This window comes from Aegilops tauschii, chromosome 2 (assembly GCF_002575655.3).
Source record: "Aegilops tauschii subsp. strangulata cultivar AL8/78 chromosome 2, Aet v6.0, whole genome shotgun sequence".
Classification (NCBI taxonomy): Eukaryota; Viridiplantae; Streptophyta; class Magnoliopsida; order Poales; family Poaceae; genus Aegilops; species Aegilops tauschii.
In genome coordinates this window covers 588,159,990-588,182,379 of record NC_053036.3, presented here as the reverse complement: position 1 = coordinate 588,182,379, position 22,390 = coordinate 588,159,990, and the positions used below count along the sequence as shown (strand labels likewise).

General features: G+C 51.6%; 1 protein-coding gene across 1 annotated transcript; it reads left to right on the top strand.

Moving 5' to 3' along the window:
- Positions 1-14,505: 14,505 nt before the first annotated feature.
- LOC109745647 (malvidin galactosylase UGT88C3) lies at positions 14,506-16,374 on the top strand. The gene has a single exon (XM_020304761.4). The coding sequence runs from the start codon at positions 14,597-14,599 to the stop codon at positions 16,043-16,045; it is 1,449 nt and encodes a 482-aa protein (XP_020160350.1). The 5' UTR covers positions 14,506-14,596; the 3' UTR covers positions 16,046-16,374.
- Positions 16,375-22,390: the final 6,016 nt, after the last annotated feature.

Here is a 22,390-nt window from a genome sequence, read left to right as displayed (position 1 = left end):
AAACTGATTATCATCGCACGAGTCTTTCTAGATCGAACAATGTGCTTTGGTAATATGATGGGGGTGGTCTGGTAGTGGCCAACCATTGAACGCGATTCATGAATATAGAACAGACTGTGTTGTAGGGTATAATCAATTACATAAATAGTTCATATTCATTTCTAGAACTGACAAAATAATCTCCTCTAATCAAAAGACGGGTATAACTCACAATTTCACTATATAAATATTTCCAACGAAGGCACATGTAGCTCATGAATAGACATAATGAGTCTAACGATTTATTTCCCGAAAACCCAATTCGGTGCCCAGGCTCATCTACTCCCAGTCAGGAAAAAAATCAAAAAAATAAATAAAAAAAATCCAATTTTTTGTGTGATAGACAATTGTATGCGTGAGGTTCGCTCCAAATTTCTACTTATTTCGACATCTGAGAAGCTCTCAGCAAAAAAAAACATATTGGGTTAGAACAGTGTGTGAACAGTAAACTTTTTCACAGACCCTGAATTTGTCTTTTTTGCTGAGAGCTGCTCAGATGTCCAAATGAGTTGAAACTTCGAGCGCACCTCACGCATAAACTTATCTACCACACAAAAAAATTGGATTTTTATATTTTTTTTCAATATTTGTTTTGATTTTTTTCGTCAGCGGGGGTGCAGATGAGCTTGGGAGCAGAAACGCCCGTGTACCTATGCTCACGGAAAGCATGTTCATCCCTTTTGTACTTTGTTTTTTTAAGGATTTTCTACCTTTGTTGTCAGATGAGTGGTCTCACTCTTGGCAAATCATCAAATTGATCGTACTTATCTTCATCAACAACATTCTCAACTCTTACTATCCCTCCCTCCACTGACTGCCTCCCTCCATACATCACCACATGTCAATTCTTATGCAAGGTGTCTTTCACATACAAAATTTGGGTAGCTGACAAGAACGAATGGAGCCCCGGTTGTATGTCATCTTGAGGAGGTTCACATAAGTCTTCCCGTATTCGTCAACCTTTACCTGACTACGAGTGACCCATTTGTACTTGAATACCGCCACCTTGATTTTCACATAATCAAGCTCTCAAATCTCCTGGATGGTTTCATAATATTTTTTTTTCTTAGGAACTTCGTCTACAGTTGGACATTCTATTCGAATAGAGCTGTTATGGTATGACGTCCTCCCATCACATTCCTCAGTGTAGAACATGATACCATTTATGTCGTATGCTTGGTATCTATTAATTGTACGTGATGGCTTTTGTGTCAACCATGTTGCGATGTCATAATTGAATCCGCCCGCGACACGATTCTTTAGGCATCCGATGTATTCCATTCCCTCCAATCTATATTAAATTATTAATTGCATTGATTTAGTATAAGACTACCCACAATGAAAGTAACATAGATAGTAACATCACACATATCTAGATAACATAGATGATGTGGCAAACAATAAATGAAGAAAGAGAGTCATGTGGTAACATAGCTAGTTACTACTAGTATGAGCAACATCACACATATCAAAGCAAGATAAGTCTATAGCCTAATAAATGAAGTGTTGCATGTTATCACATATATGTTACTCCCCACTATAGAGATAGTATGACTCATATCTCCTCCAAGTGTTCATCAACATTATCGAAGAGAAGTATGTTATGATGCAACCGTGAAATGGGCTTTATCGAGCATATCTCCATCGGCATGACATGACATGCTAGCAAGGACCGACTGACTAGCTAGTATGTCCTCACTCACGGCGATCGAGAGGCAAATCAATAGGTCGCTGTTTCATGATATGGCGTGCCAGCAAGGACCGGCTGACCTGCCCATCGTGTACCTGCAGGTTGTTCGAATCATCGGCAAGATATTGCTGGCAAGAGGCTCGCTGATGAGCCAACGGCTCCAGCCAGAGGATAGTGGAACAGCCGCTGCCGGTCAGTCCTCGCCAACCAAGATGTTCATGAATCAACATTCTAAACTGTTTCACGAATAAATTTTGTCTAGTACTAGACGAGTGATTGTTTGTGGAATTAATGGTCCAGAGACGTAGACGCCCCGACCTGCCCGTCGTGAGGAACCTTTCCGGTACCACTGCCAGAGGTGACAAAAATGTTCCTACTATATATTGCGTGCTCGACATGACCCTTCTACTACCTCGGCCAGCAAACCTACAGTGACAGGCTTGGACCACTCCTTGCGTTTCGCCCGGCACGTACAATGGCGAGCTCCTCCTACCCGAGCCCGGCTCGGGCCACCTCATGTCGCTCATCGAAGCCGGCAAGCGGCTGCTCGCTCACGGCGGAGACGGGCTCCCTGTCACCGTGCTGATTGTCCCGCCAGCGACGCCCGAGTCGGCCTCGGCTCGGCATCCGGTTCCACCACCTCCCCGCCGTCGTCCCGCCCACGGGCTGCGCAGGCAATCTGCAGGAGTTCAAGTCTCGCTACATGCAGCTGCACGCGCCCCACGTCAGGGCTGCCGTGGCGGACCACGGCGCCGCGGCGCTCGTCGTAGACTTCTTCGCCACCGCCGTCATACCGCTACTCGCCGTTCCAGATGTACATGATCGAGCGACAAGTCAACGAGATGCTACGCATGGGTGTGATTACGCATAGCATGAGCGGCCACTGTAAGCTCTCGTCAATTTGATCCGAGAAGGGCCTCCTCCCCCGCGTCGTCTCCTCCCAGGCGACCTGGGGGTAACCCTAGCCGCCACAGCCGCGCCCCCTCCTCCCCCTCCTTCCTCTTCGCCGTCGCCTGAGGTGTGCTCCGGCGCGCGCTCGACACCGATGAAGGTGGCGGCGGGGATTCGGCGGCTGCTCGTCTCGAGCAGGGCCTCGGCATGCGGGGTGGCGGCCCCAGCAGGTGAGGGTGGGGTGGCCCTGGCGGCGGGCCGCCCTGCCGGTGCGAGCTAGGCGCCCCCTCGGTCTCGCGGGTGACGAGGTGGCGGCGGCCGGTGGTCGCTGGTGTGCATTCCTCCCCGCAGGTATGCCACTGATGAAGCCCATCCCCTCCGCCCCGATCTGCTCCTTCCTTCGCCAAATCTGGGTCTTGGTGGCTTAGGCCGCTGCTCCCGGTTGCTGGCTGCGCGGATCTCGTTGGGTGGGGTTGGATCAGGGGGAAACCCCTGGCCGGCGCGGCGGTCACACCAAAGGCGACGCCTTGGGCGCCGTTCCCCTCCTTGGAGGTTCTGGTGTGGATCCTCCCCCCTCCTTCCGTCCCCTGCTAGGTGAAAGCCTTGGTCCCCTGCTTCGGGCGGCGACGGCACGTCCGTGTCGTGTTCTTTTTGAAGGCACCGCCCAGGGATTGCAGGGGCGGCGAGAGAGTTTGGTTGTGGATGTGATGGTGGCGGGAGACAGCTTGGTTTCTTCATAGGATGCTGGCTGGAGGGTCCCTGGCGAGGTCGCCGGTGGGTCGATGCCCACGAGCCTGGGCAAGAGGGGATCGGGTTCCCCTCTATGGCGACAACGATAATACCATTTGGTGGGAGCACTGTGCTCCGGCGAATCCAGCGCTGGCCTTTGATCTACTTATCGCTGCTTCCCTTGCTTCTGCGACTGTGGCCGGCAGCTCTCGCCTTTTGGTGCGGCTGAGCCACAGACGACGATGGTGCTTGTTTGTAGTGTGCCCTGGGCTTGCGGTCCTGCTCTAGTCTCTTCTCCCTGCAGCTTGGAGGCCATCCATTTGGGTTCTGGGGTGAACCGAGCTGCCGTCTGCCGGTACGGCATCCTTCGAGCCAGGATGAAGGGGTAGGGGCCCTTTGCAGAGGCAGTAACAGATGGTGGCCTGGTCCATGGCTGGCTCCGAGGGTGGCTGTGATCACGAAGCTTGCGCGGTGGTGCATTCCTCCCAAGACCCTAGTTTTGTTCTGTTGGTGTAGGTCGTCCAGTAGGGTGTTGGTAGCAGCGTGGTGATGCCTTGGCTCACTCTGTTGCTGCCTTGAGTTGTTTTGCTTGAGTGCCTTGTATCGGTCGCTCGGTTTCCTTTTCTTTGCGTTGTAAGCGGTTGTCCTTGTAATCCTGGCCGGTTGATGGCTTTGTTAATTCAAAGCCGGGCTCTTCTTGAGCCTCCGTTCCAAAAAAAATTACGCATAGCATGAGCCCGTTCGCTGCTTCCGTTCTCCTGGTCAAGAAGAATGGTGGAACGTGGAGGTTCTGTGTCGATTACTGTCACTTGAACACCGTCACAATCAAGAACAAGTTGTCCCTCCCGGTCATCGATGAACGGTTGGATGAGTTAGCCGGAACGACAGTTTACTCCAAGATTGATTTGCACGCAGGCTACCACCAAATTCGTATGCGCGAGAGCGATGAGGAAAAGACAGCGTTCAAAACCCATCACGGCCATTTCCAATTCCGTGTCATGCGGTTTGGCATCACCAACGTTTCAGTGCCTAATGAATTCTGTCCTCTCCGGTCCAAATCGTAAGTTCGTCATCACATTTTTGGATGACATTTTTGTGTTCAGTCATTCCTTAAAGGAGCACATGGAGCACTTGCGCATGGTGTTTGCAATCCTTCCCCAGCACCAGTTGTACGCCAAGCACTTGAAATGTTGCATGTGATCTCCAAGGAGGGCGTCACCACTGACACGAGCCAAACAAGTGTGATGCAAGCTTGGCCTACCCCCATCAATCCAACAAAACTTTGCGGTTTTCTCGGCTTCACAGGATATTACCACAAGTTCGTTCCTCGCTATGGAATTCTCGTCAAGCCACTCACTCAACTTCTCACCAAAAAGGAGTTCAACTAGTCCGCGCAAGCTCAAGCTGCATTCGAGATCCTCAAGGACGCCATGGCCAACACCCCTGTTCTGGCTCTACCGATTTTGCACACCTGTTCTCGACCGAGACGGATGCATGTGACACGGGTGTGGGGGCGGTGCTCGTCCAGGATGGTCACCCAATTGCATACCTCAACAAGGCGCCCGGTGTCCGTAATCAAGGGTTGTCAATTTACGGGAAATAATTCCTTGCGGTTATGATGACAGTGAAGAAATGGCGGCCATATCTGCAGCGTGCACTGTTTGTCATAGTCACGGACCACAAGCGCTTGTGCCACCTCGGAGATCAGCAGCTAGAAACAGAGTTGCAGCGCAAAGCCATCTCCAAGATGGTGGGATTAAAATTTTCCTTCAAATATCAATATGGTATTGAGAACGACGCGACGGACGCACTATCTCGCGTCGGTCATCTTCTCTCGCTCGATGCCCTGTTTGTCTGTCAACCAGAGTGGCTTCAGGAAGTGATTGAAGGAAATATACCCTAAAGGCAATAATAAAGTTGTTGTTTATATTTTCTTATATCATGATAAATGTTTATTATTCATGCTAGAATTGTATTAACCAGAAACTTAGTACATGAGTGAATACATAGACAAACAGAGTGTCACTAGTATGCCTCTACTTGACTAGCTCGTTAATCAAAGATGGTTAAGTTTCCTAGCCATAGACATGAGTTGTCATTTGATGAACGGGATCACATCATTAGAGAATGATGTGATTGACAAGACCCATCTGTTAGCTTAGTACTATGATCGTTTAGTTTATTGCTATTGCTTTCTTCATGACTTGTACATGTTCCTCTGACTATGAGATTATGCAACTCCCGAATACTGGAGGAACACTTAGTGTGATATCAAACGTCACAACGTAACTGGATGATTATAAAGATGCTTTACAGGTGTCTCCGATGGTGTTTGTTGAGTTGGCATAGATCGAGATTAGGATTTGTCAATCCGATTGTCGGAGAGGTATCTCTGGGCCCTCTCGGTAATGCACATCACTATAAGCCTTGCAAGCAATGTGACTAATGAGTTAGTTGCGGGATGATGCATTACGGAACGAGTAAAGAGACTTGCCGGTAAAGAGATTGAACTAGGTATGGTGATACCGACGATCGAATCTCGGGCAAGTAACATACTGATGACAAAGGGACAACGTATGTTGTTATGCGGTTTGACCGATAAAGATCTTCGTAGAATATGTAGGAACCAATATGAGCATCCAGGTTCCGCTATTGGTTATTGGCCGGAGATGTGTCTCGGTCATGTCTACATAGTTCTCGAACCCTTAGGGTCCGCACGCTTAACGTTCGATGACGATTTGTATTATGAGTTTATGTGATTTGATGTACCGAAGGTTGTTCAGAGTCCTGGATGAGATCACAGACATGACGAGGAGTCTCGAAATGGTCGAGACATAAAGATTGATATATTGGACCATGTTATTCGGACAACGGAAATGTTCCGGATGGTTTCGGGTAAAACTGGAGTGCCGGAGGGGTTACCGGAACCCCCCGAGGGAATTAATGGGCCACCATGGGCCTTAGTGGAGAGCGAGGAGGGAGGCCAGGGCAGGCCGCGCGCTCCCTCCCCCCTTGGAGTCCGAATTGGACAAGGGAAGGGGGGCGGCGCCCCCCCTTTCCTACTCCCTCTCCTTCTCCTTCCTCCCCCTCTCTCCCTCTTGGTGGAATCCTACTAGGACTTGGAGTCCTAGTTGGACTCCCCTCTTTGGGCGCGCCCCCTAGGGCCGGCCGGCCTCCTCCTCCCCTCCTTTATATATTGGGGAGGGGGCACCCCGTAGACACACAAGTTGATCTTTAGCCGTGTGTGGTGCCCCCCTCCACAGAAACACACATCGGCCATATCGTCGTAGTGCTTAGGCGAAGCCCTGCGCCGGTAACTTCATCATCACCGTCACCACGCCATCGTGCTGACGAAACTCTCCCTCAGCCTCAACTGGATCAAGAGTTCGAGGGACGTCACCGAGCTGAAGTGTGCAGATCGCGGAGGTGCCGTGCGTTCGGTACGTGGATCGGTTGGATCGCGAAGACGTTCGACTACATCAACCGCGTTACTAAAAGCTTCCGCTTTCGGTCTACGAGGGTACGTGGATACACTCTCCCTGTTCGTTGCTATGCTTCTCCTAGACAGATCTTGTGTGATCGTAGGATTTTTTTTGAAATACTACGTTCCCCAACAGTGATGAATTCTTATGAGAATGGCGCAGACAGCCAAGATCTCCTCCAACGCCTGGCACTCTGCAGTCCGGATGATGAAGGGCACGAGCTGCGGCAAGGTATCATTCATCTGCACAACAAGATTTGGATCGGTGCCAACACAGCTATACAGAAAAAAATTGATCAACGTGTTTCACGCCAGTGCGATCGGTGGCCACCCAGGACTGACAACTACCTACGTGTGTGTCAAAAAGTTGTTGGCTTGGCCCGGTTTGAAACAAGCCGTGGAGGATTTTGTCTGATAGTGCTCCGTTTGTCAACATGCTAAGCACGAGCATCTGAAGACACCTGGCCTCCTTCAACCTCCTCCAATACCCACTAAACCCTGGTGAGATTTTACCATGGACTTTGTGGAAGGATTTCCAGCTTCCGAGGGCTACGAGGTAATCATGGTGGTTGTTGATCGCTTCACCAAATACTATACTCTCATTTTGTTCCTCTGCGCCACCCATTCACAACAACAATAGTCGGTTGAGCTTTTTGGGATAACATCATCAAATTACATGGCGTGCCTCATTCAATTGTTTTGGACCGTGACAAGATGTTCACCGGTGCAATGTGGCGTGCTCTGTTGGATGCAGCGGGAACCAAACTCAGCTACACTACGGCCTACCACCCCCAGATGGATGGACATAGTGAACATGTTAATCAATGTCTCGAAATGTATCTCCGTTGCGCAGTCTATGAGACACCCAAGAATGGTGCAAGTGGCTTCCGACAGCTGAATTCTAGTACAACACCACCCACCACTCCTCACTGAACACTCCTCCGTTTAGAGCTCTCTATGTTCAGGAACCAATCCTAGGGGGGTCTTCCCAACTTATCTCTCGGTCTGCCGAAAGACAAGGATGCAGACCTAGACTGGGAAACACACAATGACTGGTTACAGGCTCAGCTTGCACATGCACCAAACACATGCAAGCAGAAGGCTGACAGAAACAGAACCGAGCGTTCCTTCAACGTGGGAGAACAGGTTCTGCTCAAATTGCAACCTTATGCTTAGCCCGCCGTGGCCAATCGCCCTTGCCCAAAGTTAGCATTTAAGTTCTTCGGCCCATTTACGGTCGAGCAGTGCATTGGCACCCGGGCATACAAACTGACACTGTCTCTTGACAGTTGTATCCATCCTGTGTTTCACGTATCTCAACTGAAACCATTCACACCAGACTACTCTCCGGTCTTCGCCGAGCTTCCTCGAACACCAGACCTCATGGATCTACAACCATAAGTGATACTGGATCGTCGAATGGTCAAGAAGGGCAACACTTCAGTCGTTCAGGTTCGTGTGTAGTGGTCATCTCTCTCTCTCTGGATTCAACTACCTGTGAAGACTACACTGTGCTTCGTCATCGTTACCCTATGGCTCCATGTTGGGATTATGCCGCTTCCGCTCAAGGAGGGCAATTGTCACACCTGCTACCACCTAAGCAGTGGACTATGAGGGAGAAAGGGCTCGGTGTGAGTATGGGCTGAGCCCAGTGGGCTGCATGTGGCCGGTACGCGCGTGTAGAGTGTGTGCGTATCTGTATTAAATGCCTTGCCTGTGTGAGACAAGGCAGCGAGAGAACCGCTCACAATCTAAAACTCGTCCCCTTTCTCCTAGCTCCCCCACCGTCTTTCTCTCCTCGCCCCCAAATTCTCCTCTGTGCAATCGATTCCGGCCAATCAGTCGTCACACTGACCCAGAATTGGGGTCAGTCGATCATGAAAGCTGAATAAAACTATTGCTTATTGATGATTTGGTGCGGCATACAAGAGTACATAAGAGGGTACAAACCGACTTGGGGTAGGGGTACAAAACTGACTTGGACTAGAAGTCGTATACCATAATGACTACTCTAACATCCCCCCGCAGTATCAATGGCAGGCTCGACGACGTTGAGACTGAAACAGATATCTTGAAACGGCTTAGTAGGCAGTGCCTTGGTGAAAATGTCAGCAAACTGAGCCGTAGAGGGAACATGAAGCACCCGAACCTGACCAAGAGCAACCTTTTCACGAACAAAATGAATATCAATCTCAATATGCTTTGTGCGTCGGTGTTGAACTGGATTGCTGGTCATGTAGACTGCTGATATGTTGTCACAGTAGACAATAGTGGCCTGCTCAATAGGCCTGTGTAGCTCGGAGAGTAACTGCCGAATCCAGATTGTATCTGCAACGGCATGTGCCACAATGCGATACTCAGCCTCGGCCGACGAACGTGAGACTGTAACCTGTCTTTTCGAAGACCAAGAAATCAAATTTTTACCAAGAAAAACACAAAAACCGGAAGTGGACCTTCGAGTGTCAGGACAACCAGCCCAGTCTGCATCAGAGTATGCGGTAAGCGAGTTTGGAGAAGAATTATTGAGGTGGAGACCATGATTGAGAGTTCCTTTTAAATACTGAAGAATGCGTTTAACATGATTATAGTGAGGAACCCGGGGATCATGCATATAGAGACATGCTTGTTGAACAGCAAAAGAGATTCCAGGACGAGTAATGGTGAGATATTGGAGAGCACCTGTTAGGCTACGATAGAGAGTAGGATCGGAAAAGGGTTCACCGGTAGCTGAAAGTTTAAAACTAGTATCGACAGGAGTGCGAGATGATTGACAGTCAAGCATACCAGCACGATTAAGAAGATCAAGAATATACTGGCGTTGGGAAAGAAAAAGGCTGGTGGAATCTCGAACAACAGCAATGCCTAAGAAATGATGAAGGAGTCCTAGGTCAGTCATAGAAAATTCAGATCTAAGAAGAGAGACAATATGATCTAAGAACTTTTGAGAGGAGGCGGTAAGAATGATATCATCTACATAGAGAAGTAAATAGGCAGTGTCAGAAGTTTGATGATACACAAAAAGAGAGGTGTCGGAGAGAGATGGAGTGAAGCCTATTGTTTGAATGAAGGAGGAGAAGCGTTGAAACCAAGCTCGTGGGGCCTGTTTAAGACCGTAGAGAGATTTCTGAAGAAGACATACATGAGTTGGAAAGGATGGATTTTCAAAACCCAGAGGTTGCTGGCAGTAGACAGTTTCTTGAAGGGAACCACGGAGGAAAGCATTTTTAACATCAAGTTGGTGAATGGGCCATGAAGAGGAGACAACAACACTAAGAACGGTGCGAATGGTGCTAGGTTTAACAACAGGAAAGAAGGTTTCTTCGTAATCAATTCCTTGTTGCTGAGAAAAGCCACGACAAACCCACCTGGCTTTATATCGTGAGAGGCTCCCATCGGAGTGGAACTTTTGGCGAAAAATCCATTTGCCAGAAACAATATTGGTATTGGGAGGACGAGGAACAAGTTGCCAGGTGTTGTTTTGAAGTAAAGCATTATATTCTTCTTGCATGGCAGCGGCCCAATTGGGATCAAGTAGAGCAGTTTTGTAATTCTTTGGAAGAGAAGTGAGAGATACGGAGGTATGAAGGTTTAGGCGGTCTTGGGGTTGATGAAATCCTGATTTGGCCCTAGTACGCATGCGATGATCATTAATCGGGGCTGCTGTAGGAATAGCACGAGGGGGTAAGGTGGGTACTGGTGAGTCCGGCGCAGCGGAAGAGTCGGACGAAGGAGTAGGGCTGGGTGGTGGAGTGGGAGCAGGGCTGGGTGGTGGAGTGGGAGCAGGGCTGGGTGTTGGGGAGGGAGCAGGGGTCAGGGGTGTTGGGGACGTCTCGGGTGGGGTGAGTGTATGGTTGGGATTGGCTATGGTGGGTGTTAATGGTGGTGGTGATAAGTTGTGTTCGGCAGGTAGGGGAGTATATAGTTGGAAAGGACGGGGAGAGGGGGTGTTTGCGGAGCTAGGGGTGTTGGATGGTGTAGTAGTGCGTTGTGAGAAAGGAAAAATGTGCTCAGCAAACATGACATGACGAGAGACATGAACGTGTCCGGGGTGAAGGTCGAGACAGCGATAGCCTTTGTGCTCGTCAGAGAAGCCGAGAAAAGCACATGGGATAGAGCGTGGTGACAATTTATTTGCAGAAGTGGCGTAGGCATTGGGAAAACAGAGACAGCCGAAAACACGAACCGCGGAGTAGTCGGGGTGGGAAAGAAAGAGGGAATAATAGGGAGTAGTGTTGGGTTTAATTTTAGAAGGTCGAATATTTAGAAGGAAGGTGGCCATGTGTAGGGCTTCAGCCCAAAACTTGGGAGGCATAGATGATTGAATGAGGAGAGTGCGAACTATATCATTGAGGGTGCGAAGAGAGCGTTCTGCTTTACCATTTTGAGTTGAGGTGTAGGGACATGAGAACCTAAGCAGGATGCCATGTTGTAAGAAGAAAGTACGATTTTTAATGTTATCAAACTCGCGACCATTGTCACATTGGATAAAGCGAATTGGGAGGAAGAAGTGAACAGACACATAGCGTTGAAAATTAAGGAAAAGAGAATGGACCTCGGATTTGTTGCGTAGAGGAAAAGTCCAGACAAAGTGGGTGAAATCATCTAGTATAACAAGGTAGTATTTAAAACCCGAAACACTTGCAATGGGAGAGGTCCATAAATCACAATGTATTAATTCAAAGGGATAAGTGCTACAAGAACTAGAGGAACTAAAGGGAAGACGCACATGTTTGCCTAATTGACAAGACTCGCAAAACACAGAATTATGAGAGTCCCTATTACATGGTATGGTAAATTCACTAAGCATAGAAGCTAAGACGGCGGGGTTGGGATGGCCCAGGCGACGATGCCAGAGATCGACGGAGGCCAGCATGGATGTTGGAGGGGTGGCGGCAGGAACTCCATTAAGAGAATAAAGATCACCGGAGCTATTGAAGCGAGCGATCTCGGCCTTGGTCAGGTAATCTTTCACAGATAAACCAAAAGGGTCAAATTCAGCCGAAACTAGATTGTCGCAAGTAAATTGGCGAACAGAGATAAGATTTTTAATGAGGGCGGGTGCAACTAGAACATCGCGAAGTAAAAGAGGTTTGGTGGAAGAGGGAAGTTGAGCCTGACCAACACAATATATAGGAATAGATGATCCATCTCCAAGGATAATGGAAGGGAAAGGAGATTTAGTGCAAGAAGATAACCAATTACTAGATGCAAACATATGACTAGAGGCCCCTGAATCAAAGATCCAATCCGTACCTGAGTTTCCTTGTGCAGCAAAGTTATTCATGGCCTAGAGAAAGGCAGCTTGATCCCAGCTCGGCGTCGCAGGTGAGGGTGGCGTCGGAAGCAGTGCCGGCGGATACGATGGTGAAGGCAGTAGGGCCGGCTGGGGAGTGTAGTAGGCATTGGGCGGCTGTGGTGGGGGTGGCGTCGGGAGCAGGGCCGGCTGAGGTGTGTAGTAGGCGCCGCCGTCGGTGGTGTAATGACCATAAGGAGCATACGTCGGGGCGGCGTGATAGGCAGTGGCCGGCTGTCGGGGGTTGAGAACCCCGGGAGCACCAGTAGGCGGCCGAAGGCCTGGTTGCCAGGCACCTGAGTATGCCGGCGGAGCACCGAGGGTGGACGGAGCGGACCAGGGCATGGGCCATGCTTGAACAAGCCCCGTCCAAGGATCATGAGGAGGCCGCCATGCAACCGCAGATGAAGCACTGGTGGGTGGTGCAGGACTCGGTGCTGGTGATGTCGTAGGCGAAACCGAACGAGTCGACGGTGGCCTGTAGATAGGGTTTTTGCCGCGGTAGTTCGGATTAGGACGCCAGCCTAGGGGCGGTTGAACAGATGACGATGCGGACGGCCCGGCGGCAGGAGCCGGCATGGAAGGCGGCGCTGGTGTAGACGACAGAGGAGGACAAGCCGCAGCATGAAATACCTTGGGGCGGGAGTCCTTGCGAGCTTGTGTTTCCGCCGCGAGTTGTAGCAAGGAACGAACTTCAGCGTAGGTAGGAGGGGGCCGTATCATCGGTATGAACGAGGCTTGCTTGTCAAAGTCTTCGCTGAGGCCGCCGACGACGATATTGATTAGCTGTGAGTCGCTAACTGTATCGCCGAGTTCGCGGAGCTCATCACCAATGGTCTTAACGCGCTGGCAGAACAGGTTCACCGAGGCGTCTCCTTGCACCATATTGCGAAGCTCGGTGTGGAGAGCGTTTTTCCGAGCGTCGGTGTTGCTTTGGAAGAGCTGACGGAGGGAGTGCCAGATGTTGGCAGCGGTGGCGCCGTCGTGATCGAGCGTGTTGAAGATCTCGGTGGTGATGCGGGTGTAGAACCACTGGACGATCGCGAGATCGTCTTTCAACCATTGCGGATCGTCGGGGCGGGGAAGACAGTTGGCGGCGACATGCGAGTGCAGGTTGCAGCGGCCGAGGTGGAGATCGAAGAGATGTCTCCAATGGTAGTAGTTGTGGGTGGCGAGATCAAGAACTATGGGGATGTAGGGGCTGACGTCAGAGATTGTGTCAGCAAGAGATATTGGTGCGGCGAGGATGGGTGCAGGGTAGTTTTGTGGAGCTATGGTGAGGGCCGAGAGAGAAGCGGCCGCGGCGTTGGCAGCCTTGGCGATGAGTGCGGCCCGGCGCTCGAAGTAGCCGGGCGGCGGCGGCGGCGGTGGCGTTGGCGGAGCCATACCCTAAACCCTGGGACCGGTATCTGATACCATGAAAGCTGAATAAATCTGTTGCTTATTGATGATTTGGTGCGGCATACAAGAGTATATAAGAGGGTACAAACCGACTTGGGGTAGGGGTACAAAACTGACTTGGACTAGAAGTCGTATACCATAATGACTATTCTAACAGATCAGATCGAGCCCAACAGACCAAGAGTCACACCCAGAGAAAAAAAAACACGAATCGCAAAGCAAGATCCAACGGCCATAAAATCGACTGACCTATAGATTTAAAACTCAGGCAACTGAGACGTAGCTAAAGTTTGTTCTCTATCGTACACATTGGTCTCCATAGTTGTTGTAGGTACCGTTGATAAGTATCGTTGTCGTACCTCCTCCAAGTGTCCATCAACGTAATCGAGAAGAAGTGTACTGGGACGCAATACCGTCAAATGGGGTTCTCTCCATCACCAGCATGATATGTTCTTTCATTACTAGCCTGTCATATCAGCATCACGGCGAGTCAGCGTTGTTTCGTGATATGGCGTGCAGCCCCAAACTGGCTGACCTGCCTCATGCCCATCGTGTACCTGCAGGCTGTTGAAATTAATCATGGAGAAGATATTGCTGGCAAGAGGCTCGCTGATGAGCCAACGGCCCAACCAGAGGACGGCGGAACGGCCAGCCGCCGCCGACGTCAGTCCACGCAAACCATGATGACGTTCACGAATCAACAAACTAAACTGTTCACGAACAATTTTTGTCTAGGAGCACAGGAGTGATTGCTTGTGGACGGTCCACAGACGGAGACGTCCCGACGGCCGGACCTGCCCGTCGTGGGGAACATTTCCGGTACCACCGTGCCACTGCCAGAGGTGGCGGTGGCTCGAAGGCGATCGCCGTACGTGCCAGGACGTGGCTAGGGTCCAATCACTCGTGAAGAACGTGTGCACTGCATTGTGTCGTCTTCGCTGTTCACACGTCCACAAGAAACGCCCCTTATATATTGCGCCGGCGTGACAGGCCCTTATACCTCGGCCGGCAGGAACTACGACGGCAGGCCTCGATCGACCACTCCTTACGTTTTGCCCGATAAAGTGCTGCAATGGCGAGCGCCAACGTGCTCCTCCTCCCGGAGCCCGGCTCGGGCCACCTCATGTCGCTCATCGAAGCTGGCAAGCGGCTGCTCGCTCGCGGCGGAGACGGGCTCACCGTCACCGTGCTGATTGTCCAGCCAGCGACGCCCGAGTCGGCCTCGGAGGTCGACTCGCACGTCAGGCGCGTCGCGGCCTCCGCCTCCGGGCTCGGCATCCGGTTCCACCACCTCCCCGCCGTCGCCCCGCCCACGGACTGCGCCGGCAACCTGCAGGAGTTCAAGTCCCGCTACATGCAGCTGCACGCGCCCCACGTCAGGGCCGCCGTGGCGGAACTCGGCGCCGCGGCGCTCGTCATAGACTTCTTCGCCACCGCCGTCATCGACGCGGCCCGCGAGCTCGCCGTGCCCACGTACGTCTACTTCACGTCCACGGCCGCGCTGCTCGCGCTCACTCTGCGCCTGCCGGCGCTGGCAGTCGACTCCGACGCGTCCGACGACGGCGCCGTGGACGTCCCCGGCATGCCGCCGGTTCCCGCGGGGTCTGTTCCGGGGTTCCTGGGAGACAAGGAGAGCCCTAACTACGCGTGGTTCGTGTACCACGGCCGTCGTTTCATGGACGCCGACGGCATCGTCATTAACACGGTGGACGCGCTCGAGCCGGGACTCCTCGCCGCGATAGCCGCAGGCCGGTGCGTGCCCGGACGACGCGCGCCGCCGCTGTACCCGATCGGTCCGGTGATCGACCACGCCGTCGAAGCGTCGAACGAGCCGTGCGTCCGGTGGCTCGACGCGCAGCCCCGGGCGTCGGTGGTGTTCCTTTGCTTCGGGAGCCTGGGATGGTTCGACAGAGCCAAGGCGCACGAGGTGGCCGCGGGGCTGGAGCGCAGCGGGCACCGCTTCCTGTGGACGCTGCGCGGCCCTCCGGCCGCCGGCTCGCGGCACCCGACGGACGCGAACCTGGACGAGCTCCTCCCGGCGGGGTTCCTGGAGCGGACGGAGGGGCGGGGCCTGGTGTGGCCGACGCGGGCCCCGCAGAAGGAGGTACTGGCGCACGCCGCCGTCGGCTGCTTCGTTACGCACTGCGGGTGGAACTCGACGCTGGAGAGCATGTGGCACGGCGTGCCGCTGGTGCCCTGGCCGCTGTACGCGGAGCAGCATCTGAACGCGTTCGAGCTCGTGTCCGTCGTCGGCGTGGCCGTGGCGATGGAGGTGGACAGGGAGCGGGACAACTTCGTGGTGGCGGCGGAGCTTGAGCGGGCGGTGAGATGCGTGATGGGCGGCGGGTCGGAGGAGGAGGGTGCGATGGCGAGGGAGAAGGCCATGAAGATGAAGGCCGCGTGCAGGCGGGCCGTGGAGGAGGGCGGCTCGTCCTACGCTGCGTTGCAGAGGCTGCGTCATGCAATTCGTAGCGGTACAACGACGTGCAACGGCGCAGCGCCTCCCAAGGAGACGGCGTAGTCATCCGTCGCCGGCCGGGTTCCGGTTCCACTTCCACCGGTGGGCAGCTCGCCTTCTCTGAATTGCTCGCAGCTTGGGCGGTGCTCTGAGTGTGAAGCCCTTCGAGTTCATGGCGGAACACCGCTGCAATCCGTCATTTTCACAAGTTCCATAAGATTGCAATGATGATAGTAGATCGATGGAACCTTGTTGGATAGATTGTTTGTCCCAAATATAAATTTCTTCAGGGGTGGTCCGGGCAGAGGCTTTGTTGGATAGATTGTTTCACATAGAGGAAGAACTAAGAAGAAGGTGGCAGCGGGGAATACACATGTGACAGGTTGTCTCTCTGAACTCTGAATTTGGGCACAAGAGCAGAACGGGCAATGCCACGCCTGAACCTGCGCGAGCCAAAGGAACAGCTGGCATGTTTCCATGGGGTCGTTAGCAAAAGCAGTGGCATACGCAGTACGAGCCCACTGTGAGCGGCTTGTCGTCAAGTCTGCCCGTGGGGGCGTAGAGACATACAAATTCAAGATCAGAGCATCTGCAGCCGGACGCTTCAAACTCTACCCAATCGCGCGAACTGGTCACAAAAAACCGACCCACCCGGACACCTTAAACTGACCTCAAACGGTTGGGTTGTCCGGCACCCCTCTTCCGCCACGCCGGAGCTGACAGGCCGGACCCATCACCGACCCCATGGCTATCCATGAAAAAACACAATCCGGCTCCTCGCTTGGAACCCTAACTCACTCACTCTCCTCTCTCGCTCCGTTCTCTCCGATTCCGATCCTATACGGCGCAATGTCGAGCTCCGGCAACCATTCCGGCTTTGACCTCGACGTCGACGAGGAGCTGGCCCTCCGCATTGCCTTGGGGAGGTCCAAGATGGACACTGGTGGCAGCTCCAGATCTGTAGCGTCGTCGCAGCTCCTCCGCCTGCGCAACGCGGAAGCCGGAGATGACCCCTCTCGGTCCACGTGCAGCTCCGCCAGGGCAGCGCAATCCACTCCCGCGCCGTCCCCTTCACCTGCCGGCTGCTGTTCCGCGCGGGTAGCGGTGGGTGCCCGCGCCGCCGGCCCGCACGCGCACTCCGGAATCGGAGGCGCGCGCTGCCCACCACGAGAGGCAGCGGGCAAGGGAGAGGGACATGGCGGAGCAGTCTGTGTGCCGCAGCCATGGGATGCTGGCGGAGCCCAACGAGGACGAGCGGCTCCTTGCTTGGGTCTACCGCTGGCCGCTCACCGCCTCCGGGGGAAGAACACGATGGCGCTGTGGATTGCCATAGGGCAGTGAGAACGTGAGGCGAAGGAGGCAGCGACGGAGGCGGTTCAGCTCATCAAGTTGAAGCGACAACAAGACAGGGCCATCCGCCGGATGAAGGGCTTGATCGTCCTCTCCGACGACGGCGACGACCACAGCTCCACCTCCTCCTCTGACGACCAAGATACTCCACCAACCGCAGACTCCTACAGCTACACCGACGACCGGAAGGGGAAAAGCCTGCCGAGGAAGTGCTGAAGAAGCTCCTCCGATGTTTATTATCATTTTTTAGTCATTGAAGTTAAGAATTTGTTCGGCGATGAACTTCGATGATCTTTTGAATGATGTACAATTCGTTTATGTGCATTTGGTTGTCCGTTTGATGCCACTTCGTTGTGTGTTGTTTATGTAGAGTAGCTCACGTTGCATATGTAGTATGGATATAGGAGGCCGGATATAAGGTACGCGGATGCGAAGAGAAAAATTTGGGACGTGACCATGTTGGGAATCGTAGCATAATTTAAAATTTTTCTACGCTCACCAAGATGCATCTATGGAGTCTACTAGCAACGAGGGGAAAGGAGAGCATCTACATACCCTTGTAGATCGCGAGCGGAAGCGTTCCAATGAACGTGGATGACGGAGTCGTACTCGCCGTGATCCAAATCACCGATGACCGAGTGCCGAACGGACGGCACCTCCGCGTTCAACACACGTACGGTGCAGCGACGTCTCCTCCTTCTTGATCCAGCAAGGGGGAAGGAGAGGTTGATGGAGCTCCAGCAGCACGACGGCGTGGTGGTGGATGTAGCGGGTCTCGTGCAGGGCTTCGCCGAGCTTCTACGAGAGAGAGAGAGGTGTTGCAGGGGAGGAGGGAGGCGCCCAAGGCTGTTGTGTTGCTGCCCTCCCTCCCCCCTTTATATAGGCCCCTGGGGGGGTGTGCCAGCCCCAAGAGATGGGATCTCAAGGGGGGCGGCGGCCACAAGGGGGGAAGGGGTTGCCTTGCCCCCCAAGGCAAGGGGGAACTCCCCCCTAGGGTTCCCAACCCTAGGCGCATGGGGGGAGGCCGAAGGGGGGCGCCCCAGCCCACTAAGGGCTGGTTCCCTTCCACTTTCAGCCCACGGGGCCCTCCGGGATAGGTGGCCCCACCCGGTGGACCCCCGGGACCCTTCCGGTGGTCCCGGTACAATACCGGTAACCCCCGAAACTTTCCCGGTGGCCGAAACTGGACTTCCTATATATAATTCTTCACCTCCGGACCATTCCGGAACCTCTCGTAACGTCCGGGATCTCATCCGGGACTCCGAACAACTTTCGGGTTTCCGCATACATATATCTCTACAACCCTAGCGTCACCGGACCTTAAGTGTGTAGACCCTACGGGTTCGGGAGACATGCAGACATGACCGAGACGCCTCTCCGGTCAATAACCAACAGCGGGATCTGGATACCCATGTTGGCTCTCACATGCTCCACGATGATCTCATCGGATGAACCACGGTGTCGAGGATTCAATCAATCCGTATGCAATTCCCTTTGTCAATCGGTATGTTACTTGCCCGAGATTCGATCGTCGGTATCCCAATACCTTGTTCAATCTCGTTACCGGCAAGTCTCTTTACTCGTACCGCAATGCATGATCCCGTGACTAACGCCTTAGTCACATTGAGCTCATTATGATGATGCATTACCGAGTGGGCCCAGAGATACCTCTCCGTCATACGGAGTGACAAATCCCAGTCTCGATCCGTGCCAACCCAACAGACACTTTCGGAGATACCCGTAGTGCACCTTTATAGTCACCCAGTTACGTTGTGACGTTTGGCACACCCAAAGCACTCTTACGGTATCCGGGAGTTGCACGATCTCATGGTCTAAGGAAAAGATACTTGACATTGGAAAAGCTCTAGCAAACGAAACTACACGATCTTTTATGCTATGCTTAGGATTGGGTCTTGTCCATCACATCATTCTCCTAATGATGTGATCCCGTTATCAATGACATCCAATGTCCATAGTCAGGAAACCATGACTATCTGTTGATCAACGAGCTAGTCAACTAGAGGCTTACTAGGGACATTTTGTGGTCTATGTATTCACACATGTATTACGATTTCCGGACAATATAATTATAGCATGAATAATAGACAATTATCATGAACAAAGAAATATAATAATAACCATTTATTATTGCCTCTAGGGCATATTTCCAACAGTCTCCCACTTGCACTAGAGTCAATAATCTAGTTACATTGTGATGAATCGAACACCCATTGCGTCCTGGTGTTGATCATGTTTTGCCCTAGGGAGAGGTTTAGTCAACGGATCTACTATATTCAGGTCCGTGTGTACTTTACAAATATCTATGTCTCCATTTTGAACACTTTCACGAATGGAGTTGAAGCGACGCTTGATATGCCTGGTCTTCCTGTGAAACCTGGGCTCCTTCGCAAGGGCAATAGCTCCAGTGTTGTCACAAAAGAGAGTCATCGGGCCCGACGCATTGGGAATCACCCCTAGGTCGGTAATGAACTCCTTTATCCAGACTGCTTCCTGTGCTGCCTCCGAGGCTGCCATGTACTCCGCTTCACATGTAGATCCCGCCACGACGCTTTGCTTGCAACTGCACCAGCTTACTGCTCCTATATTCAATATATACACGTATCCGGTCTGTGACTTCGAGTCATCCAGATCTGTGTCGAAGCTAGCGTCGACGTAACCCTTTACGACGAGCTCTTCGTCACCTCCATAAACGAGAAACATATCCTTAGTCCTCTTCAGGTACTTCAGGATATTCTTGACCGCTGTCCAGTGTTCCTTGCCGGGATCACTTTGGTACCTTCCTACCAAACTTACGGCAAGGTTTACATCAGGTCTGGTACACAGCATGGCATACATAATAGACCCTATGGCCGAGGCATAGGGGATGACACTCATCTCTTCTATATCTTCTGCCGTGGTCGGGCATTGAGCCGTGCCAATTGCACACCTTGCAATACAGGCAAGAACCCCTTCTTGGACTGATCCATACTGAACTTCTTCAATATCTTGTCAAGGTATGTACTCTGTGAAAGACCAATGAGGCGTCTTGATCTATCTCTATAGATCTTGATGCCTAATATATAAGAAGCTTCTCCAAGGTCCTTCATTGAAAAACACTTATTCAAATAGGCCTTTATACTTTCCAAGAATTCTATATCATTTCCCATCAATAATATGTCATCCACATATAATATGAGAAATGCTACAGAGCTCCCACTCACTTTCTTGTAAACACAGGCTTCTCCATAAGTCTGTGTAAACCCAAACGCTTTGATCATCTCATCAAAGCGAATGTTCCAACTCCGAGATGCTTGCACCAGCCCATAGATTGAGCGCTGGAGCTTGCACACTTTGTTAGCATTCTTAGGATCGACAAAACCTTCCGGCTGCATCATATACAACTCTTCCTTAAGGAAGCCATTAAGGAATGCCGTTTTGACGTCCATCTGCCATATCTCATAATCATAGTATGCGGCAATTGCTAACATGATTCTGACGGACTTCAGCTTCGCTACGGGTGAGAAAGTCTCATCGTAGTCAACCCCTTGAACTTGTCGATAACCCTTAGTGACAAGTCGAGCTTTGTAGATGGTCACATTACCATCTGCGTCCGTCTTCTTCTTAAAGATCCATTTGTTTTCTATGGCTCGCCGCTCATCGGGCAAGTCAGTCAAAGTCCATACTTTGTTTTCATACATGGATTCTATCTCGGATTTCATGGCTTCTAGCCATTTGTCGGAATCCGGGCCCACCATCGCTTCTTCATAGTTCGAAGGTTCACCGTTGTCTAACAACATGAGTTCCATGACAGGGTTGCCGTACCACTCTGGTGCGGAACGTGTCCTTGTGGACCTACGAAGTTCAGCAACTTGATCTGAAGCTTCATGATCATCATCATTAACTTCCTCCCCAGTCGGTGTAGGCACCACAGGAACATTTTCCCGCGTTGCGCTACTTTCCGGTTCGGAAGGGGTGACTATCACCTCATCAAGTTCCACTTTCCTCCCACTCAATTCTTTCGTGAGAAACTCCTTCTCCAGAAAGGACCCGTTCTTGGCAACGAAGATCTTGCCTTCAGATCTGAGGTAGAAGGTATACCCAATAGTTTCCTTAGGGTATCCGATGAAGACGCATTTTTCCGATTTGGGTTCGAGCTTTTCAGGTTGAAGTTTCTTGACATAAGCATCGCATCCCCAAACTTTTAGAAACGACAGCTTAGGTTTCTTCCCAAACCATAATTCATACGGTGTCGTCTCAACGGATTTAGACGGTGCCCTATTTAAAGTGAATGCGGCAGTCTCTAAAGCATAGCCCCAAAATGAGAGCGGTAAATCGGTAAGAGACATCATAGATCGCACCATATCCAATAGAGTGCGATTACGACGTTCGGACACACCATTTGTCTGAGGTGTTCCAGGCGGCGTGAGTTGTGAAACTATTCCACATTTCCTTAAGTGTGCACCAAACTCATGACTTAAATATTCTCCACCACGATCTGATCGTAAGAATTTTATTTTCCTGTCACGTTGATTCTCGACTTCACTCTGAAATTCCTTGAACTTTTCAAAGGTTTCAGACTTGTGTTTCATTAGGTAGACATATCCATATCTACTTAAATCATCAGTGAGAGTGAGAACATAACGATATCCTCCGCGAGCCTCAACACTCATTGGACCGCACACATCGGTATGTATGATTTCCAATAAGTTGGTTGCTCGCTCCATTGTTCCAGAGAACGGAGTCTTGGTCATCTTACCCATGAGGCATGGTTCGCACGTGTCAAATGATTCGTAATCAAGAGACTCCAAAAGTCCATCTGCATGGAGCTTTTTCATGCGCTTGACACCAATGTGACCAAGGCGGCAGTGCCACAAGTATGTGGGACTATCGTTATCAACTTTACATCTTTTGGTATTCACACTATGAACATGTGTAACATCACGTTCGAGATTCATCAAAAATAAACCATTGACCAGCGGGGCATGACCATAAAACATATCTCTCAAATAAATAGAACAACCATTATTCTCGGATTTAAATAAGTAGCCATCTCGAATT